This window comes from Hirundo rustica, chromosome Z, assembly GCF_015227805.2.
Source record: "Hirundo rustica isolate bHirRus1 chromosome Z, bHirRus1.pri.v3, whole genome shotgun sequence".
NCBI classification, from domain to species: Eukaryota; Metazoa; Chordata; class Aves; order Passeriformes; family Hirundinidae; genus Hirundo; species Hirundo rustica.
Genome location: NC_053488.1, coordinates 6,765,227 through 6,788,821, shown reverse-complemented (window position 1 = coordinate 6,788,821; position 23,595 = coordinate 6,765,227). Strand labels below are relative to the sequence as shown.

The window sequence follows — 23,595 nt, the reverse complement described above, 5'->3', positions numbered from 1 at the left end:
TGATGCAAGTGTTTTCTGGCATAGGACTACAGGCTGTTAAAGCATAATCTTGTGACCATCAGGATCTGAGGTTGTTTTTTGTCTTCTGTTTTGTTCCTTACGCTCCACACACTTACCATGCCCCTACACCCTCCATCCCCTTTTATCTTGGGATAGTTGTTAGGATTGTGATTTATTCCTTTTTCAATGGCAGGGGGAATAGTGGGCACAAGAAAGAGCACAAGAACTAGAAAAGGTTAAGTGGTATTTTTTGTTTACTTTCTGATAGTGGCATGTATAAGATTAATCCAAACTGGTAGGTGTGTCACTGGTCCTACAATATCCATAGCCTTATCGTATCTACAAACGGTACAAAGGTGTGAAGAAAGCAGTGTTTTCATGTAGAAAGAAAAAAGTAGTGTATATCTTAAATGCTACAACTGTAAAATATAGAAACATAGAAGAAAGTTAGAGACCAACTACCTCCACTTAACATTCAACCAATGTTTCAAGGAGAACATACTGTTTGGGATATGTTTTGTGATGTCCATATATTGTGTCATTGCAGATCTGTCCTGCATGATACTTGTCATGAAAGTTAGGTGATGAGTTTGCATTTCTAATGCAAATTTTACGCTCCTTTAGCTTTCAAATTCTAGTTCTGAGGAGTACAAGCCTATGGTGGTAAAGGTTACAAAGGCATCTTGGAACTGATTTCTTAATATATTAATAATTGACTTGTTGCCTTTTATGGTAGATGCTATACAAATACTAAAGATCATATTTCATAGCACATGCTTAATATTTTGTATGAGTATAATATTTCTAATTACAGTCTATATCAGTGCTTTCAGCTTGCAACTTTTGAGGACAGTGGGCCTATATTGAAATAGATGTTAAGACACTAGATTATGGCTTAGCAACTCAAGGGAAATCTTGTTGAGTTCTTAGAATACATCATTGGGCAGACAGGTGGGAATCATCTTATTTTTCTCAGGTTTTTTTGGTCTTGGAAAGTCATTTTACCTCTTCTTACTGTGAGAAAAAATGGCTGAGACCATCTACTCTGGCAAAAGTTTGGTGGTTTTTGAATCTGCTGTTAGGATCATTACTTTCCTGCTTTGTATAGCTCCACATCATTTGTCAACTATCAGATTAGGCTTCTTTGGCCTGGCATTGCTCCTGAAGTAATAAAGTTGTATTTCAATCATCAGTCATACGTACCTAACTCTGTAAGGATAAAACCTCTCTCAAAGTTTTAGCAGGGAGAGGCAAAGATATTGATGGAGCTGAGGGTTGCTTCATTTTCCTGAGCCCCTGGCAAGTAGAGATAAGTGATAAAGAAAATATTTGTCTAGGATTGTGTGTTGAGGAACTGTCACCTCAGCATAACTAATGAGTATAGAAGCATGAAGCCTAGTGTAACTGCAAGGCTTATATTTATGCTTTCTATTTTGAGGAATTTTATTTAAGGATTGAAATTTTCTTAAAACTTCTTAATGATCAAAAGATGAAAGTATTTTTATCATACAATAGACTGTATTACAAAACACTGAAATGCATTTGCTTTTCCCATTGTTCATTGAGGCTGCTGATAAGAGTTGTTTTTGGAGGGAAATGACCTTTGAAATCTGCATAAGGTATTTGTTTCTGGAAGTTAAAACAGCAAGGGAGTGGGTATCCTGTTACTTTGTAAGATTTTCTTTTTTTTTAGCGTAGACCTCACTCTTGGCAGGCAAGCTTGGTTGAGTGCAGTAATTTTTTTTTTATTGGTTTTTTACATACTTCACTTAAAAGAATGGAACAAAACTCCACAATGCTGGGCAAAATAATTGAGGTGTCTTGCACTATTAAGTCAGCTCTTAAAGGGAAAAACTTTGACGTTACACTGAAACCATATCTAACTGTAGAAGAAAAAAGGCTTGCTGCTGCTGGTGATCCCTGTGCATGTATGGAGCAATATTTTACTCTGTAAGTATCTAATATTTGCTAATCCTGGATTATAATCAGTTAGAAGAGATTTTTAAAAACTCAAACAAATCATCAATTCAAGTAACAATTAATTTCCAAATTAATTCATCAAGAAAGCGTTTTTTAATTTCTATTTTTCTTTATTTATTTTTTCCTCTGCTGCTTTTCTCTTATGGAAACAAGGCTGGCTGAAAGCAGGTCTTCATATATAAATTTCCACGGTTTATGTCTTCCCAGCTAACAGTTCAAAATGATTTGATTTGAAATGTATAATAGAATATATTCTATAAGCATTTAGAAATATACTTTATAATTAAACTCTTCTTCTCTCTTCATATCTTAAGTTCACCTTCTTATTTCTTCTTGTTACTTGTTACATTTTGGGAGAAAGTCTTCATTATGTACTTAGATCTTGTTCTGTATAACTTCCTCTGGTTTTGCTACTCGATCCTCAGGTTCAAATTATTATTTCTACATTTTCCACTTTGTTGACATATTATTTTTGTGTTTGTTTGTTAATTAGTTTTTTACCTTCTGTTGGTTAATAAATCTCTTGCTTCTCGTGATAACTGGTGCACATGCTCATCCTTTCTCTTATTCTGAGTCAGTGGATTTTTAAGTCAGTGGGTCATGGTCACAGTCTCCCCCAGCCAGAACTGCCTTTTACCCAGTTGGAGCTGATTCCACACTGTTGCTGAGTTGTCTTTATTAGTTTCCCCCTTGTCTTGGGGGTTCTGTAAAACATTCTTGTGGCTCATAAATTTTGCGTTCTTTGTCTGTCTCAGAGGTGCGTGCTTCTTCCCAGGCTTTGCTAACCTCACCTGGGGTCTGAGATCATTGAAACATGTCAAGCCCTAAACCTTAACAAGGCAATTCTACAGACGAGTAATTTGTCTTTCTGGCACACAGACCTCACTTCAAACTTGCTTGTTAGCTGCTGTCCATTTCATAGATTGAATCTCGTTTGTTGTTGATTGGGCTTGAAAGTGTACAAAGATGAAACATTAAAGAACATCACTTCTTAAGAAAATTTTTACATATTTCATGTTTTGCCGCAACAGTAGGAAACAGAAAGCAGGAGTATAGGACTAAAAGTAACTTTCTAAATCAAGTCCTGTCTTTTGCTGTGTAACTTTTACTGTGTCATACAGATTCTCGAACAGGTAAGAATTACGACTTAAGCAGAAGGAATTAGTGGTTTCTGCATTTCTGTATCCAGCTAGAGCAAAGTCTCAGGCAAGGTACTTCAAGGTGATCAAAAAGAACTGAGACTTACTTGGTATCCTGTGAGGAATAGGTGGGTAGGAATGGTCAGCAAAATAAGCTGTTCCTGTGGCCAAGAGTGATGGGAATAAAGATAGTTGCCAAAAATTAAATCAAAGCTACACTTCCTAAAAAGTTAATTGCAAATGGAACTATACAGAGGGATTGAAAGGTAAAAAGCACAAGTTATTAACAATATTTTATGTACATTCCCAAACCAACATATACTTTATTTCTGATATATAAAATAAGGATATAGATCTGAGGGGAAAATACAGAGTGACTAAAAGAAGTGTGTTGGTGTAGAGGTGAATACAAACATCTTCGAGTAAAATCAGAAAAATGTAGAGTTTAATACAGAGTTTAATGCAGAGAAAGGTGTGCCTTTGTCCTGGAACAGGAATGCAGACAATAGGAAAACGTGTCAGACGTCACGGCATTAGTTATTTTTAACAGACCTGTCAACTGCAAGTGGTGTAACAAGAAGAAGGTAGATTGGATGTTACCACTTACCATGAAGATTGGTGTCCAGCTGCACACTTACTAAGCTGATCTTATCAGCATGCAAAACCACAGGAGAAAATTGAATGGGACATATAATTTAGATGACCGAAGTACACAACCAAACAAATGTCGCAATAGAAGACTGACCTTACAGGTCTTTGAACAAGTTCAGGAGTAACTAAAGATAGTAAAAACCTTTCAGTGTGGTGCAGACAAAATAGGGAGTAACCAGTCATATTTGGGAAGTGGTACTAGAGCAGGCAAAGAAATTGAATACTTCCTTTTTTTTTTTTTTAAGATAATAATTAACTGTCAAGTGAATGAAGTATTTACAATATAACAGTAGATTGCTCCAATTATTTCATGAAACACTTGGTTTTGAAAAAGGAGTTAAACAGTAAGTTGCATGTAGGTATCCTGAATTTTACATGCCTTATCTTAGCAGGAAATGCGTTGATTGTTTTGGGTTTTGTTTTTTTTTCCATCTGGTTGCAGTTCTTATGTGGATGTATAATGAAATGTGGGCATTGGTTTCTCATGGAGAGCCACAAAGCAGATGCAGTACTGGTACTGAAAATATGACGAAATCTCTAATAGAGTGACTCTGTCCCTTGCAAGTAGGAAAAATATTTTTTAAAGGTTTATGACTGAATGAATGACAGTACTGTAACTAATGCCAGCTTTGACTTACACCCTTTTGTCCTTCCCATACGAAATTCTGAGGGCAGTGATAAATCAGAATAATATCCAGGTTCTGCATTCACTTTTGAAATCTTGCCTGGATATGTTTTGTCTGTCTGAGATGGGATTATTTTCCCTCACAGCAGTGAGGTGCTGTGCTTTATATTGGTAGTGAGGGAGGTGTTGGTAACACACCAGTGTTGTAGCTATTGCTGAGCAGTGCTCACACAGGAGTCAAGACTCTCTCTCCAATATCCCCCTTCACTCATAGGTGGTGGACAAGACCTTGAAGGATGTGTAGCCAGGACTACTGCCCCAGGCAGACCAAGGGGAAATTCCATACCATATGATGGCTGGTCATCAATAAAAAAGAAGAACAAGGAGAAGGGGTGGGCATTCCTTCTTCTGGTGTTGGTCTTCCAGAGCAAATGCTATGTATAATAAAACCTCACTTCCTGGGGAAGTGGCTGAACATCGTTTGCTGACATGAAGTAGAGAATAAATACTTTGTTTTCCTTCACTTCTGCATGCAGCTTTTGCTTTTGCTTTATTAAGCTGTCTTTGTCTTGACACATGAGGTTTTTTTCTGTCCTGTTTTCTCACCCCCCCCCATCATGCTTCAGGAAAGGAGTGAAAGAATGGCTTGGTAGGTATCTGCTGTCCAGCCATGGTCTACCCACCATGTTGCCTTTCACTTGTGTTCACAGGGTTTGTGAACTTGGAAAGTCTTCAGAGTTCTTTGGAATACTGCAGGTGTCTCGAATTTCTATTTGCTTGTATCTTTCAGTGAATCAGGCAGTCCAGGTGTTAGAAAAACCTGTTTTTTCAAAGAATCTTTTTTGTAAACTTCCGTAGTCTGTAAGTGCAGTTAGACTGTGATCTGTTTACATCTTAAAAGACAAGCAGGATGAGGTTTCTTTTTAGTGACAACTATATGAAAAGCTGTATCTACAGGAGAACATTCTTACTAACTTGATATTTTTGTGAGAGAATTTTATTTCAGCTATAAAAAGTGCTTGGACACTGTATCTGTCTAATCATCAGGCTATGTTAGCCTTACAGCTTGTAGAACCTACTACAGATCTGAAGCTGTTAATCCAGAGGACAGGGGATAGCAATTTACAGTCTAGAAAGGTAGGTAGGAGCACAAGGTTATATCCCTGGTTCGTAGTGGAATTCAGAGCATACAGAAGTCGGGGCTTTCAGTGACTTACATAAGCTAATACTGTGTTTTAGCACAAACATGCCAATTTCCAGTTATTGCACCTGGCCCTCCTTGGGGGACAAGGGAGAAGTGAATGGGTTGTTGGTTTAAACTAAGCTCTTCTTGTGCTTTAACATTTCAGCCTTCAAGACAGGTTCAGCTAACAGGAGATTGAAGTTGCATGGTCTTACATTGTTGTTAGAATATGATACGTTCTTTTGCTAAACACTTCATTATACAGAGTGTTAGTAAATACAATATAAAAGTGGGCAAGAGGGAGCAGTGCTTCACTGCAAGTTGCTGAACTGATAGAAGAATGTAAAAATGGTATTCTGGTTTGATTTTTTTGGTTTTTCTAATTGATGCTTTACTGTGTTTCTTCCATAGAAATGAAGACCTAAAACAAATGTTGGAAAGCAGTAAAGATTCTGCAAAGCTGGATGCTATGAAGAGGATTGTTGGGGTATGTGATTTTTTTCTTATTGTCTTTATTTGTTAGGGGATATGGAAGTTTATTGATGTTTTTATTTTTTGGATGGGAATAATGCTCTCCTTTTACACATCCTGTACCAGATTAGCACTTATGTCTCAAACTGATCTTTAAAAGTTGTGATGATGAAATGTTAAAATTCTTAACTTGGAATTTTGTGTAGAAGTTAGTATATCTGGATATATGCAGTCATATGCTTTTAAAATATTCATGTAACAGTGGCAGTTTGCCTATAAACAACTATTTTCAGTGAGACTTTGAATAGGAAATGGCTTCTGAAGAGAAGCTTCAAATTTGTCAGACTGGAAACAACAGAAATTCGCAGGAATAAAATGACAAGTTGTATTTACTATTTTTACCTTATTAAATTGTGTGAGGTTTTTCTTTTTTGATTGAGCATGATACCTGAATATTTGATTATGTATTTCAGGTGAATGTGTACTCAAAGAGGTGATTATTTAATGTTTAACACCATTGTATGTTCAAACCCTATAAACAAAACATCGTGAAGTTGATAGTTTCCTTTTATTTCTTCTTAAAAGTATACGAAGGATGTGCTACAGAAGATTGTTCGGTGTCCACTTTACTTCTTTGTTTTGGATCTTGAATTTGTTTTCTGTTTTTGTTTCTTCAGTCTGCTCTGTGTATGCTTTTTGGTTTGGTTTGGGTTTTGCATACTTAATCCTGCCTAAGTATGTACCAAAGTGGGTAGGTACAGGTGGTATCATGTCATTGTGTTCTTTCCTCTGACTCCAGAGCTGGCTTCTCACTTCATGATGGTCCAGTGATGAGAATTTTACTCAGGATGGTTGTCTTTTTGGCTGTAATCCCTTAGTCCTGCCAGAGATTCCAGTTATCTATGAGATATGGGTAACCTGTCAACTGTTATTTCATAATGTCTTTCTTGGGATTGGGAAAGGTTTTTTTGATTCATCTTCTCCAACATAATATAGGATTACTCAAGGGTTTGACCAATCTGGCATGCTGATGTGCTGTTCCAAAAATCATGACCTTTTAAAGTGCTATGGTAAACTTAAATTCTTCTGCTTCCTTCAGATTTTTTTTTTTTTCTGGTTATTACTGTGGGCAGGAGAGTTGTGGCAAGTTGCCTCTTGCTCCCTTGGTTTTCTTTTTTAGAAAGCTGGCTAAATCTTTATCTATTTCGAAACTGTTGAGACAGAATGTAGGTATATACGTATGTATAATGGGGTAAATTGGAAAACATTAAATTGAATCAGCTTTAATTTTTAAACCAAGGCTTTACTGGGTTGCTTTTTTTAATTTTTCTTTTTTTTCTTACAAAAAAATGTAGTCATTACAAATGAGTGTGCAATGAGCAAACTCACTAATTTTAAATACCTGCTGCTGCTGAAATTTAAAAGAGTTCTTAATAGCTTCTTTAATTTTCTGGAAGTGTGTGATAACATAAAGCTGGAGATGTGTAGTTAGCAGCAATAGCTGTGATCCTTGATTGATTTAGGTTAAGTCAACTTAGGCTGAAGGCTCCAGAGGTCTTCAACAAGGTAAGGCAGAAATAATTTGACACATTTTTTTCTTCTGCTCCTCCATTTTTCAATTCTGACAGTTCTCCCAGTTTCCAGTACCAGATTTCTGTCCTTTTTTAAGTTCATGGTCCTTGGTTTCCGTTCCTGTTCTGAGCACTGTGCACTGCAGGAAGAGCACTACTTCCCCAAATGACAGCAGGCACCTTCTGATTTTTGGATATTCTTCCCTTGCTCAGCTGCTGCTGCTTGAAGTAGAAACAGCCTTTTAGCTTGTAAGGCTGATCATTACTTAACTACAAGTGAGTTGTTTGATTTACTAGATCCTCTGTTTTCAGTTTCTTTCATATCTTCAAGGTATTTGCTGTTTCCTGTGCTCTGTTTAAAGTGTGTTTCACACCAGATACCTGGCGCCAAACTCTGGTTGGCATAAAAAAACCAGTGAACTTTACGGGTTAGGACTGGGACATTGCACAATATGAGCTTGAGGCCTTTTAACAGTGGTGATAATGTTCTTGTGGAGTACAAAAGTGCTTCTGTGCTTACATATGGAGAGGAGCTTGCATCTCTCACATGATGATGTGTTTTTCAGAGATCAAAGTCTTCCTCCAGCCTTATTATTAGAGGAAAAAGGAACTCTGTAATTGGAGTATTGTTTAACATGTGGAACTCTGTAGTTGGAGTATTGTTTAACATGTCTCACTGGAATGCCTGTTGTCAAAGTTTTAGATAACTGAAAAAACTATGCATACAGAATCCACAACTTCTCTGTCCAACCTGTTCTACTGCTTCACTGCCCTCACAATGATTTTTTCCTAACATCTAGTGTAAACCTACCCACTGTCAGCTTAAAGCTGTTATCCCTTGTCCTGTCATTACATACCCTTATAGAAGTCCCTCTACAGCTCTCTTCTGTCCCCCTTTACATACTGGAAGGTGCTATAAGGTCTCCCCAGAGCCTTCTCTTCTCTAGGCTGAATAGTCCCAATTCTCTCAGCCTGTCCTCACAGGGGAAATGCTCAGTGAGGTGTCCCTAACCATGGAAGAAGGGGTAGTCTTTAAGATCCCTGCCAACCTAAACTGTTCTGTATGACTATAATTCTATGATACCAACAGTTATCTTAGTATTTTAGTAGATTTTAGGAGGCTAAACCTTGATTTGTTCATATATGTGTGATAGGGAAGTATCAGGAGAATACTGGTTATGGCACTTCTTGTGGCTGCTTCCTCCTTTTTAAGGTGGTTTGCACATTTTCTCTTAGGGAGAGGAAAATTCATTACAAATAAAATCAAATTCATCTTCCAGAGAGTGACTTAAAACAATATAATTTCAAGCATAGGAGTAGTCTAGTTTTGATCTTTTCACTTCTCCCTTATGCGTGAAGGTACCTGAGCCTATTTTCAGCTAAAATACGACATTCATGATCAATTACTTTTTCTTTTTTTCTTTTTTTTTTTTTTTTAAATCAGTATGTTATTCTGTATGTTTCTTTGTTATATGCATGCAATAAAATAATTGCAGTCTTTGGAACAATATGAACAACACTGCTGATTTAGAAATAAATTTTTTGTGTTTGCACACATAAAGCTGATACTTCTTTTAAAACATTCACTGGTATTACAACAACCAGTACCAGATCTTGGAACCTGTTTGAATTTCTGTGGAAAAATCAGTGGAATTTCACTCTTGAAGATTTCAGAGAATAAGTTTAGGAAACAGTCACATGCCTGATTTCCCTCAGAGAGTATCATCCATGTCTGTGTGTCTCTCACATGGAAAAGAAAAGGTTAGTACATCTTGATGTTACACAACACTTAGGGTAGAATGAAAGTTTTTGTGCAGAAACTCCAGGTGTATAAGACAACACAAATGGGGAGTGTCTAAGCACAGCAAAAAAAATTACCTGATGGAGCTTAGTCTTGGAAAGAACCTTTTACGTTCTTTCAGGTTAATGATCCATGAGCTAAGGAGGATCTACACGAATCGTTATGCAATAATGAATCAAAATATACTCTTTTAAAAGACCCTAAATACATATTTACATGGTACACTGGAGCTATTACGGTAGATCATTTAAATAATCCCAGTAATGCATAGAGTCAGACCATTACAATCTTATCAGGGGGGTCTGAGGATTGTCCCTGTTCTTGAGTATTGTGACTTCTGCTGCACCAAGATAAGATAATAATTTTTCATACTGAGTTACTTCTCTGTAATGCATCTTGTTGCTAACTTCTTGTCATTTGGCATTTATTGTGGAGACCCCCCCCAAGTCCTGAAAGTAGTAAATTGATTTTAGATTCTTAGTTAAAAACCCCTTGGAACTCATTTAACGTGCTTGCTTTTTCACAGTGCTTACGTCGCTTCCTTTGTTTTAATACAGGTGCAATAAAGAGTTTAAGATGTTAAGTGGGTTAGATCAAAATGTCATGCTGGGCAGCTGCTCTTACATCCTTTTGAAAGACTGAGTAATAGCTTGAGCCACGGCTGTCTTCTTTCTTCTTTCCAGCATCCTTCTTCTAATTTTCTCAGATTATGCAGTTTACCAGTTACACAGTTTGTGAGTTCTTGCTTTTGTTGCATGAGATCCTAACTCTTAATGCTTTTAATGTGTTTTATCAATGAAGTAAACAGATCTGTGAGTTGAGAATATGAAATTTAATCAGCTGTATAATGTTGAGTAATGGTTGGGACGTAATGGTTATGGACAGGAGTGACTGCAGCTGCAGAACTCTTGTTTCTCTGTTGGATCCCTGAATATTTGTTGTTGCTTATGTATGTTGGACCCCAATGGATATTGGTGACAAGGGGTGTCCCTCAGAGGTCTGTGGGACCAGCACTATTTGATATCTTAATTAATGACATAGATGGTGGGATTGAGTGCACCTTCACCAATTTCTGCAGGCAACACACTACATGGTGTGGTTGACATGTGTGAAGGATGGGATGCCATCCGAGGGATCTGGACAAAGTTGTGATGTGGATCCATGCCCATATCACAGGATTCAACAATGACAAGTACAAGGCCCAGCCCTTGGGTCAGCGCAGCCGCCAGTACCAACACAGACTGGTGGATGGAGGGATCGATAACTGCTCTGACAAAGAAGCACTTGGGCACACTGGTAGATGAAATGGTGGTTTTGAGCTGACAGTGTTTACTAATAGCCCAGAAAATGAGGGCAGGAGGTTGAGGAAGATGGTTATGCACCACTACTCCGCTCTTGTACCAGAGTCCCAGTGTGAAGACCTACATACAGTTCTGCAGTCCTCAGGACAGGAAAAACAGACACATTAGAGTGGATCCAGAGCAGGCCACAAAAAGGATCTGAGGCCTGGAGCCCCTTTTCTGTGAGGGCAGGCTGAGAGAATTGGGGTCATTCAGCCCAGAGAGGAGAAGGTTCTGGAGAGACATTATAGCACCTTCCAGTACGTAAAGGAGTCTGTGTGAAAGCTGGAGAGGGCCTTTCCAGTAGGGCCTGAGATGACTGGATGAAGGGGGATGGTTTTAAACTGAAAGAGACAGTTGATTTAGATTAGATAGAAGGAAAATTTTACAATGATGGTGGTGAAACAGTGGGACAGGTTGCCCAGAGAGATGATGAGTACCCTATCCTTGGAAACATTCAGTGACAGGGCTTTGAGCAACCTGATCTGTGAATATCTTGAAGATGGTCCTGCTTGCTGCAGGACTTGATGACTTTTAAACATCTATTTAAAGGTAAAATTCTATGATTTCTTAGTGAGATTTTGTGTTTTCTGATTATTTGATGTTTGGCTGGCTGAATCTTGACCTTGAGCAAGACACAGAGATTCTTAGAGCTGGGAATGCTTTGAGTCTGTATTCAGCAGCACTGAACTTGATGTAATTGATGTAACTTGATCCTGAAATTCCAGGGTTTGCAGTTTAGATATAAAGTTCTGCCTGACATTCTATATCTAAGCAGAACATTGTGCAGATACAGTGTATATGAAACTATTTTATTCCTTCTTATGTACCCAGCTTCCTACAAATAACTTCCGTCTTAAGCTATTTGTACAAGAACTGAAGCTAAGCCAAGGTTTTCATATTTATGATATTTATTGTAACAATTTTATTGTTTGTGACATGCCTTAGTCTTGATCAAACATAAAAAATTTCCTTTAGAAAAAAAAAAATGGTGGGTTGATTGATCTTGCTTTTACCATGTGGCTTTTGTATATTCTCTTCTGTTCTGTATAAACACTTAATGGCCTTCTGTGTTTAACTTGCTATGGAAAATAACTTTGTTTTGGTTTTAAAGTGCAATGTTTATTTTTATTTTTCGCCTTGGTTCTGTTGCAAACCACAATTGTTCCAGGGAAAAGGAGTGGGACTTCAACTTGTACAACCTAATGGATTTTGTTGGCCTGTTAGCTGCCTTTTTTCCCACTCCTCCAGCTCCCAAAAGATAATTCTGCTTTTTGGACTAGCAACATCTTTGGTTTTAGTAATTTTGAAAGCATTAAAAATTATTTGCTCTTGTATATGTTGAAGTCTAGTTCATGAAGTCCGCTCCAGCAAACTCATAACCAGCCAGCACGCAAGAGTTTTTATTGCATGGATTGTGTCCCGGAAGGTCTAATAATTGAGAAAAACCCAGATCTTTATCTTCGATTTCATAGAAATTAGATTTGAAATATGGATCTGTGATAAAGCAACAAAACCCAAACCACATTTTAATAAATTATATTGTTGCATTACTAAGATTTGTCTCTTCTTTTTTTTTCCAGATGATTGCAACGGGAAAAAATGCTTCTGAGCTGTTTCCTGCTGTTGTGAAGAATGTTGCCAGTAAAAATATTGAGGTATTCCTCTAACTAGTTAAACATACTGTTATGGAAAATTTGTTTATGAAAATTCTATCTAATTGTGTTAGACTTCAACTTAAAGCATAAAATCTCTAGTATCATTAATGGGACTTTTTAGGAGTTTTATTTCAATAATGGCATTATGATAATGATTTATCATAAACAAAGGAAACCTGCTGGGTGATTTGGAGGAATACTATCTCTTTACATTAAAAAAAAAATACTTAATTTTAAGAAGTTTGTGAAGTATGGTGGTAATTGAGAAAAATTACTGTAGTTTATTTAAAGTGTGGTGCTTTTTTGCAAAGCTTGGGTTTGTGGTACATTGTATTTTTAAATGTCTGTTGCAGATCAAAGCTGAAAGGTAATGGCTGGGGGAAAAAAAAGGTGTGCTCTTGCATCTATATTGGGCGTTATTAGACACACAAAGTAGCTTGCTTCTCTATTATTTTTTCGTCGTTTCTCATAAGAAAGCAAAAGGAAAAAATCCATCTTGGACTAGTGAAAATTAGTGCAAATATATTTCCAGAATGCTAAAAAATAGAGGTTATGTTAAATGATGATGTGTTTAAATCCACAGTTGCTGTGGACACTGTTGTATAACCACAGGGTGTATGTAGAAAATGTAACTCTGATGCTCACTAGCATTACTGTGCATACACTGACAGCTTCCCTGCAGAAGTGTCAGAGTTATAGTTGACTTGACAAATGAGATTTCGATAAAAATAGCATCTGTAAGTTTATAGTTTGAGACCTCATGGTGCCTTAACAAGCATCAGTTTGATGAAAGTGGAGTGAACATGCAATGACTTTAGTTGCTTCCTACTGCTCAGGATTGTAATTTTTGAAAAATGTGGGCAACAGTTGTTTGAAGTATTGTGTTTTGAGGAGAGAAGTCATTTGAATGCATACTTCAGTCCTTCTGACCTCTTCTGAAAATGTCTTTATTATTTATATATGTCCTCTTCAGCCTTTATTATTAATGGGAAAAAAGTATTTTTTTCCCTGGCTTATGTCAGTGAAGATTATATTTTCTATAATAATGGCTTCAATAAACTCCTTTCTCACTCTAACATGCCATGTTATAATGGATAAAACATCCATTTTCTTCTGTATTTACATGGATGGATAGTAATAGTGAAGTTTGAGTTTAATTTTAGCTTTAAAGAAATTATTCTTTTTTAGTTACTACTTTGGAAACTTCGGGTTTTGGTCTTTGATTGAGTAGATTTATTTGGCCAAGGCCAAATATTGAGCTGGTAAGTCAAGGAGGTGTAAATGTACAAAGATGCTAATTCAGAGTTTTTCAGGAGCTTACTGTATTAAAATAATTTTAGAAATTGTAATTGTACTTCTAGTAATAGGCAGTAAAAAAAATGGTATGAGAAAACAGACTAGTTAAATATTCTGTTCCACTGTAATTTGTAAGTTATGGGTAGTCTTAAGTCCAACTGTAAACATGGAGACCATACACAAGGAGGAGTAACTTAAACATTATTATTCATCTGGAGTGCTTTTAACTGTTAGGGCTGGAACCTCTAGTCTGATAGAGGCAAGACTGTCCCAGTTCCAGGCTTTAGACCCGACCAGTAGTGAAGCTGAAGACACTAGGTGTGCACATACAAATAAATATCCTATCTGCAAATGTACAGAATAAATGTGTGTAGAGAGGCAGCCACGTAAATTGTCACGGGTTATTCAGGTGAACACAAACAGCACCAGCAGCTTGGCAGGTGAAGATGGTCTGCTGGTGGGAGTGTGTGTATGTATACAGCGTTGATCTCAGTCACCCCTGCTAGTGGCACCTGGACGTATGAACTCCTGAGGCCGTAGCCATTTTTTGTTTGCTGGTACATCTTTACACATATGAATGCCTCTAAACCAGGACTCTCTCTCTCCCTCATGGACTCACCTTTGGACACACAGGTGTGCGTACCTGTGCTCACATACAACTGGACCTGGCCAGAGCTTCCTTGCTCCTCTACTATCTAAATCCCTGTGGTTATGCCCTTGAAGAGACGCACAAAAAACCATGATTCTTGCCCCCAGAGACCCGCAGGCCATGGGCTTTCCTTGAAGCTGGATGGGAGTTGAGTGGTCTGTGCCATGGCAAACTCCTCCTGTGGTCTTGCCCTTAGATGCTCACACCCACAGCTACTTCCCTCCCAGACCACTTCACCTACGTGTCAGCTGGTGCAGCTTGATGCACTCGTACACCTTCACCCATTCCAGTCACTGGCACCACAGACATACTGGCTTGTGCTTGGTTTCACATACTCTGATCTCTTCAGTTACACACATACTCATGAACTGTCAAGCCTGTGGTCCCAGCCTACGTGTTTACAGCCAGACCCTCACTTGTTCCTGAAGCTGGTCACCTTGGACTTAGAGATCCCTATGGCTTGATGTCACATTGCAGTTGCTGAAGTCCCCTCACTCTGGTCCCTCCAGGTGCTGGTGCCCATGGACACAGCAGCCCTCCAGCCTGTGGCCTGATTGTAGCTGCAGGCATGTAAATGCTTCTTCACACTGAATAAAGAGTATCTCACCAAGGAAAACAGTTCAAAATGAAATTTAGTGAGTCAGTGCAACAGATTGTGCTATTTACATGCAGGGAATGGAAGGATAGATGTACCAATTATCAAACTGTTCAGCGATCTTATCCCTCTGTTTTTCCTTGACTTAGTCCTTTCTAGAGGACATATATTTTCCTTCCTCCTCCTTCACTTTAGTTCTTCCCCAGAACATCCCATGTCTTGTCTGAAATACTTTTCATGTGTGCCCCATTTCTGTACATGTAAAACACCTTAAGTCTGTAAGCTGCTTTGGTCTTTGTTGACTCTTGGTGGTTTTAACACCTGGACATAGGAGCTGAGACTCTCCTGAGGTTGTTCCGGGAGGAGTGTGACAGGGTATCCTTTCTCTGATCCTAAACTCGGTTTTCCTCCTCTTACTGTGTTTCTCTGTGCATCTCTGAGCTGATGGTTCCTGTCATGGGCTTGGGAGAAGCTAGAGCAGAGTTTTGTGTGCACACATTCCTCCATCCCTGTTGTGGTTGGTGATGCTTTGGGGGTGTGAAGATGAGGTCTTATCATATGACAGAACATTATTAGCAGAAGCCTTTCACTATTTATATTCTGTGGACCTTTTCTCCTATTTTAAAATAAATAGTTACGTGAATTCACATGTCATCTTCTATGCGGTAGTTAAACTTCCCTACTTACTCATTTTTCTACCACTTAATGCTAAGATATTTGTGCAGGAAGAGACTGTTAAACTGAAAAGAGATCAGGATATTCAGCCAACTGACAAATTTCTTTATCAATTGGAGTTACATGATAAGTTTAGGTCATAGTGTAGGTGTACTTACAGCAACCTTTTCTGTCTCAGGAGCATTTATCATGGTCCATTTTTTAGGCTGCTTCTGAAATTGAGAAATTTCTAGATTAAGTCAGATTTTTACTCCATTGATCCTGTTTCCAGAAAATGTTTTGCCAAATTTTTCCCTATTCCTAATAATTCTTACCCCAACCTGTTTGTACAATTTGCTGCAATGCAGTAATATAAAATACATTGATTTATCTGGGTAAACCTGAGAGTAGCTCAGTTGGTTAGAGCATGGTGCTAATAACACCAAAGTTGTGAGTTCCATCCCTGTATGGGCCATTCATTGCGGAGTTGGTCTCAATGATCCTTGTGGTCCCATCCAATTCAGAACGTCCTGCAGTTCTGTGATTTTGTATCCATGTGAATTTCCTGCCCAGAAATGGCTCCTATGTTTTTTTTTAAATCAGGGCTCAGATGAAAAAGTGGTATAACATGTTAATTTATTGGAAGAGAAGATCTTATTGTTGACACAAGTATATTACAATTTTTTGTTGTAAGTGCATGCTGACCTCAGCTTGGTTATGTGCATCAAGTCATGGATGGTAAGGATACAAAAAGTGACCTAATAAACCATTGGTGGTATAGAACAAAAATAAGTCTTCATCAATAATTCATGGATTTCAATATGCTTATATTGATGAATTAATTAAACAAATCTGTCTTTGTTCCTCAAGCCTAATGTGCCCCTGTTATGATTAGCTTTATAGAACAGAGCATTTTAACATTGAATGAAGGTAAATGGTAAAAGAATAGTGTAGTCATGAAGCTCTGAGTGCTTCCATTTCTAGTCACAGAGTGGTTTCAAGGAAAGAAGGCTTTCTTTGCACACCTGCAGTCATTCAGTGCACAGGCCTCTTGTGGTCAATGTTGATTGCTACTTCTCTGTAGCTGAACAAAAAATAATTTAGTATGGTGTAACCTTCTATGATTTAATGTTATGGTTTTTTTGCCAGAATTGGCACAAAGATAGATCTTCTGATAGTGACAGTAATTATTAGCACAGCTGTAGTTGAGGGTCTTTCAAAATTTTCCATTATAAATCCCAACAGTCAGTTTGCTACACAAATGTGAAAAAAAAAGTTTTCACTGCTTCCTGGGTATGAGTAAAGTGAACTAAATTGAATACTCTCCTTTCCAAAATCATACTGAGGTTTTCTTAATCTTTGGACATCGCATCCTTTGTAGTATGCCTGTATTGCATCTTTTTGTATGCTTGTAGTCATGCAAAGGTGAATCTAACATCCTTTGTTTTCATTCAAAATATGTGCTCTTTTAATCAGATTTGAGATGGGTAAGTTACCTGACTTCACGGTAAGTTATATTAACTTTCAATTGTGTGTAAGTAATTTGTTTTGAGTTTCAGGGTAAAATAAAATTGACTTGTTGAAATTCTTGGCTATTATGCTTTAACTTATTTTCTGTAAGGAAAAAAAAAAGTGCTCAAATGATCAGTTTCCCCATGTCAACTTCTGAAATTATTATAGTCTTAATTTACTGGTTAATAATATAAAGCAGAACTTTGTGTTACTATGTGTTACTGTGTGAATGTTTCTTTAATGAGGAAGCATTGCAACACCTCAGGTGTTTTGTTAGACATTGGAGAAGTACATGAGTGCTCCAAGGATTTATTAGTTTTTTCTTCAAAAAAGAAAATGTTGGTAAAAATGTGAAACCTAGAAGGTAGACTTACAGAATTCTAAAACTTTCTCGTAGTTATATTCAGTGTGCTTTTTTCTTTTCAGATAAAAAAGCTTGTGTATGTTTATCTGATGCGCTACGCAGAGGAGCAGCAAGATCTAGCGTTATTGTCCATCAGTACTTTCCAGCGTGCTTTAAAAGTGAGTGACTACTAAATAACAATTTATAGGGAATTCTGGGCTGGTAGAACAAAAATAATAATATTTGTCTAAGTGTAGTATGATAAACTAAAGCATGTAGGTATCTACATCTGATAAAGTAGTTTTAACTTACGTGATTAACCAAGTTTTTCTCTGCTACCTCAAACCTTGTCAAGCAGCTCAGTAAACCCAAAAGAAGTAAAATTACTTCACTTAAGAAAAACAGCATAATAGTGCTTTCAAACCCACGTGCCAAACATTTAATTTCTGGAATGATTTTTCTCATTCTACCATAACTTGTGTGTATGGAAAACAACCCTGTTACTACCATGAACCACCTATGTTCCTTTTAGTTTAAGTGAAAGAAAGCTTTGTGTACAACAGAGAATTGAAATATAAGGAAGACAGTAGTACCTAAATTAAAATATTCAGTGTCTTGCACATGGTACTTTTTCATTAAAAGCACTGAAAAAATAGCTTTTTCTACTCTTTTGTTTCAGATGAGATAACAGTGAGAAATAGGATTAGACAACAAAGTTTAGGACTGCCTTTTAAGTGTTACTGCAGAGAGAAGAAAGATTTATTAAATTCCTTCTGAAATTTGGCCAGCACTTGTTGTAAGAGAAGACTGGGCTCTTTGTGTACAAAGTTCTTACACTCGAGTTCTTATACTCGAGGCTCATTTCTGTTATGTCACTTAACCCACACCTTGCATCTTGTTGGAAAATGTTGCAGTCAGAGCACTGTTGTGCAGCTGTAGGAGAATCCCGTGTCGATTTGAGAGTTTTCTGCCCCTTCCCTCAAACTTTCATCCCAGTGTCATACATACTGCCTTCACTGTCTCTGACTGCCACAAAAAGCAGATGACTTTGTATCCAGTGGTTTTTGTGATACATGTGTACTGTGAACACTCCCTCATGGCATAACTCTTTTAAAAGATGTGGATAGTGAGAGCAGAAGGAGGAATGATAATGTGGCTGAAAAAGAACTGGTGGTGTGGCAAGGGGGTAGACACCAAACTAGTGGAGATTGTCAGTGACTAAAGAAATTACTAAGCCTGCTATGAGAGATAGGTCTCTGTTCTTTTGTATGACGTTTTGTTCTCATTTTGTAATGATTATAATTTGGCTTTATGTGTGGAGATTTTTTTTTAATCTCCCTCTATTGAAGGAGCTTTTTATTTTAAACTTAAGTGGCTGCAGATGAGCTTTGCAAACTCTGGTAGGAACAAGATATTTTTCCAAAAACAGTCAAATAAAGGGCTTTCACCATCCAGACACTTACTACTTAGAAGCTTCTAAGATGTAGGAATTTGGAGATCTATTGATGAAGTGATAATTATGTATTGCAAGTCTGAAAATACATGTTTCCAGCTCTCGGTTCTTGGGGGAAATGTTCTTTGGGAGGTTACCTTCTGGCAAGACACTGTGCAGAATAATGAATTAATGATGCTGCAATTTCACTTTGCTAGATTTCGGGGAATTTAGTACTTGATTAAGCAACATTTTTCCCTTGTGTTCCAAGCCCATGATTAATGGTTAAAGTTTACATAACAGTTCATCCAAATACGGATGTGTTGGATCTCCTAGCTAACCCTAGTATTGTAAAATTGACCAAGAGCTGGGGCAAAAGCAGAGAGGATAAGAAACAGGGAAAAAGTCTCAAAACATTTAGCCTAATCTTTTGACATCTTCTTTAAAATTAATTTTGTTACTGGCTTCAGTTTATATCTTGCAGTAAAGTATAAAATGGGTATTTTTTCAAGAACTTGAATTGGGATGTCACAACTGAGAACATTTTTATTTCACATCCCATAAATATAAGTAGTTAAATTGAGCTAGTGTGTCTCTCAGAATATCTGAATTCCACTTGGATTGCAGCAAATGTATCAGATTATTAAATAAATTACTAGTCTTTTTCATCCATAATTAACATATTTTATTTGGAAAATTGCATTATGTTAATATTTTCCTTTGTAAAATTTTCATATTTTCATAATGTTTAGTGCTTTCTTTCTTAATTTGTTTTACTTTTTCTGGGTTTGGAAATTTCTTTGTGTGACACATTTTCTTGTTAGCATGGCCTTCACTTGCAAGTCGGACTTAGATTTGCATGTTTTAATGTGTCATCACTAATTAGTGTAAGCACAGCAGTGAATTTAATGATTTGTTTCTGCACTATCTTATTTCTCCCCTTCACTCCTGTTCTTTAGGATCCTAATCAATTAATCCGTGCAAGTGCTTTAAGAGTTTTATCCAGTATACGTGTCCCAATTATTGTTCCTATTATGATGCTTGCTATTAAGGAAGCCTCTTCTGATTTATCTCCTTATGTGAGAAAGAATGCAGCCCATGCCATCCAAAAACTGTACAGGTAAGTGATTCTGGCAATTACTGAAAAACAATGTTACAATAGTTTTGGTCTACGTTAATAAGGACTACTGTGAATTTGGCATATCTCAGATCCATTTCTTTGAAAGTATGGGGTGGTTGTAGATGTTCTCTCACTCAACTGGTTTGGTTGTAATTCAAGCAATTCTCTTGCTTCCTGAACTTGACAGATTAACTATAAAGAGATACAAAAACAAACTGATACACTATCTTTTGTTTTTTAATATACTAGTTATTTTCATCTATGTGACAACTGTTTTGATGGATATTCTCAGAATCTATGAATTCACTGTTTCAAGTCTGTATCCTTCATCCTGCATCAGGCATTTGCCTGAACGTAGTTTGTGGCACATGTGACAAAAGAATGCTAACATCTAGGAATTTTATCTGTGCAAGTTCAAATCCTTCAAATCTTCCTCTTCCTAATTCAGAAATTCTTGCTGTGTGGAAGTTCTTATAAAGACATGGGTGCTGGTTTGCAGAGGCGGAACCTGTACCTTTGCAAAACATCTCCAGCCCGTTTATTCTACTACTTCACTTTTATTTCATCTGTGCCAAAAGGTGGAGGTTGAGAGATGTTAGAGGTTCTGAATCAAGTAACTTGAGGCTGCTGCAATTCCCTGCCCCTTCAAACCACCCAGTCACAACTCTGAACATGCACTTGTAATGAGTATGTACACACAGATGCACATACATACACACGCAGCCGTCTATACAGATCACCAGAGTCAGACATGAGCAGTCATGCAGACAGTACCAGCACCAGCAGCCTTAATCTGTTGCACTCTGGCTGATCAGTTTACAGACGCATTAGCATGCCTGGACGTGTACAGTATGTATCCCTAATAATAGTCCTACATGCTCAGTGTTTCCAGTAACAGGCTTTTGATCCCCATTCCCCCAGTCAGTGGCACACATAAATGCACAATGCTTACAAGCTGTGCGCTTCCTGCTAGAGATTCCCTCAGTCAGGTGCACACATACCCAACTCTTTTGCTCGAACACTAATGAATCCCACAGTTATATGGATTTAGACACTAAGACTATGCTATAAGGGACCCATGTACCTTCTTATCTCCACTTGTCTTGAGTTAGGTGGAGAAGAAGTGAGGAGAGAAACAGAGCTTGAGATACTCAAGTGGATATCACAATAAACTTCCAGACCTCACAGTTTCTCATTAGTTCGTCTGAATACCCTAGGCCATCTGGTGGACAAAATCTCCAGTTATTGCACTCAAACCCATAGACAGATGTCCAGCCTAGATCTATGGCCCCACTTCAATACTTGGCTTCCCAAGCCACCTAGTCTGGTTTGATATTCTCAGGCAGTCACACAGTGACATACATACTTGCTCTGGTTGCTGGTCTGCAGTTGTGCAGGCCTGCATATCCTGTGATTTGACTCCGTATCACACATGCACACACAATAGAGACTGCCTCTGTAGTCATTGGGTTCACAGCATGGATCAGTAAGTGTACAAAGCACTTACATGCAACTGGCTCCTTTTGTGCACCTCTCCCTCTATTTTCCTCTTCTTGTTCCTCTCAAGATCATTTACGTCCCTCCATTTCCCTGCCTTTCATTTCTCCCATAAACATCCCATAGAAAGTCTTGTCTTACTGGCATTCATATTAAGTCTTACCCTGGAACTAGTAATATCCCTGCGTCTTAAGGGTACTCTGGAGATGCTGCCTTATGGTGTGTTCATTCCAGGACCATGAGGCTGATGGCTTTTCCGTGGCAGCTCTTGGGTTTTTTTAGCGAGCTGAGTGCTGTCGTGTGATGCCCTTTTATCGTGTAACCCAACAAAAGAGAATGGATTTAAGGTCTCTTCCTGCTGTTTGAGTAGTTTATTTTTTTCTTAGTAACTAGTTCGAGTAGACAAAACCTTTTGGCCTGAATTATTCTCTATATATAGAATGTCCTTTTTTGCTGTTTTTTTTTCCCCTGATAGGATTAAAACTCTTTGGAGGAGTTCAGCAGGAGAAAATGGTCTGTTAGTGGCAGCAAGGCACAGTAGTATCTGGACAACAGGCTATTTCCTGGAATTTTAACTGAAATTGTTGCCTCCATTTCTTGTCTTCATGACAATGAAGTTTATTTTACTAGCAGATTAAAGAGTTTATTCATAACTGGTGCAAAACTGGAAAACATGGAAATCAAATTATTAAAAATGATCTTTTGTCTATCATCTGATCTCCAGATAAGATTGCATCTCCAAATAAAATGTACATATTTCCTCATCTCTGGTTCATATGTTATTCTATGCTTATATGATGCCGGTGGCAACATAGAGAAGTTATGCCTGCAAATACAATAAAATGACTTTTTATGGTGAGAGGTAGAGCACATGGTAGAAAACACAGTAGCAGAATCTGGAGAAACTGACCTTACCTGCTTCTACTTTCTGTTAATTCCTAGTGTTAGTGAAATGGACACGGAGCTTGCATAACAAAGGAAAACTATTGAAACTGATGTTCTGTAAAGGTTTCCTTAATGATTCAGAGGGCCTTAGAGGGTGCATCCTTCAAAAGCTCACTTCATGCAAGCATCCTAGGTATCATAATGCAAGATTTTGAGCTGCTGTAGCTGGAAATTCCTCCTTACCTGGACTAGAAGTAAGCTTCATGATTACTTCTGAGTGGAGCTGGAGCTAAAAATTGTGTCTTTGTAGTAGAATTTGGAAGCTGTTTATAAAACGCATATGAACTTTTATTTTCACAATTTCAAAACTTGCTTGTAGAAATGCTGTATACCATAGTGCTAGTTAACCATGGAACCAAGGGAGAAAGTATAATTTTCTTGGTCACTGGAAGAAGCAGCAGTATTGGAAACTGGTGAAGAGGCTATCAAATTAAACTGCCCACAGGCAGACCAAGTTGGTCTTGCTTGCCAGCAAGTAAGAGTAGGTAGTAGTTAACAGACCATCTTTGTAGATGTTTGAAAAAGTTCAAGACTGGTAGCTAGACAATTCAGCAATAGTGCTCATACATTGATGTCAAGGCTAACTATTGGCCTACTGCAACAAGTAAGTAATTTCAGAATACTTATTTTAAGTTGGTCCGAATCAGAATTCTGAAGGGGTTGGATTTTTGAGGTAAAAACCACTCAACAGGTAATACACTCTCCTACATCTAGTTACTCCATCTCCTGCAACCATTTGAGTAAGAAGTAGTAACAGTTTATTCTAATAAGTCTGTGTGCTCCGTTTGCTTTTTGGTTTTCCCATCTTCTCTGCCTGTTTGATAGTTATGTATTTCAGTTAGTGCTCTAGTCAGGGTTCTGGCTGCAAGTTTGATACTCCAGTCTTCCCTGTATCTAATGTCATGGGTTTGGATGGATGTCTACCCTAGAAGAGCTTGTTTATTAGCAGTTCAATCAATCCTAACAGCAGGAAGCTTACATATCAAACAGGAAAGATTTCAGACATAGTCTGAACAGCAACATTTGTGTCCAGTGCAATAAACGTTGCCAGGTATGTTGAAGTAATTTAATCACTGAAGATGTCAGACCTTGTGCTTATTTCACTTAAGAGAGCATTTTAAAGATATTAGTAG

General features: G+C 37.7%; 1 protein-coding gene across 3 annotated transcripts in view; it reads left to right on the top strand.

Moving 5' to 3' along the window:
* The window catches only part of AP3B1 (adaptor related protein complex 3 subunit beta 1), a 156,220-nt gene that overhangs the window by 7,872 nt on the left and 124,753 nt on the right, over positions 1 to 23,595 (top strand). The window contains exons 1-5 of one of the 3 annotated variants that reach the window (XM_040090050.2): positions 1,798 to 1,950; positions 5,990 to 6,065; positions 12,345 to 12,419; positions 17,552 to 17,647; positions 19,860 to 20,020. In XM_040090050.2, the coding sequence (XP_039945984.2) occupies positions 1,931 to 1,950; positions 5,990 to 6,065; positions 12,345 to 12,419; positions 17,552 to 17,647; positions 19,860 to 20,020 (428 nt within the window). In that variant the 5' untranslated portion in view covers positions 1,798 to 1,930. Of the gene's footprint in view, positions 1 to 1,797; positions 1,951 to 5,989; positions 6,066 to 12,344; positions 12,420 to 17,551; positions 17,648 to 19,859; positions 20,021 to 23,595 lie in introns of those variants that run through there. The other 2 variants (XR_005704410.2, XM_040090051.2) reach the window with 2 other exon arrangements.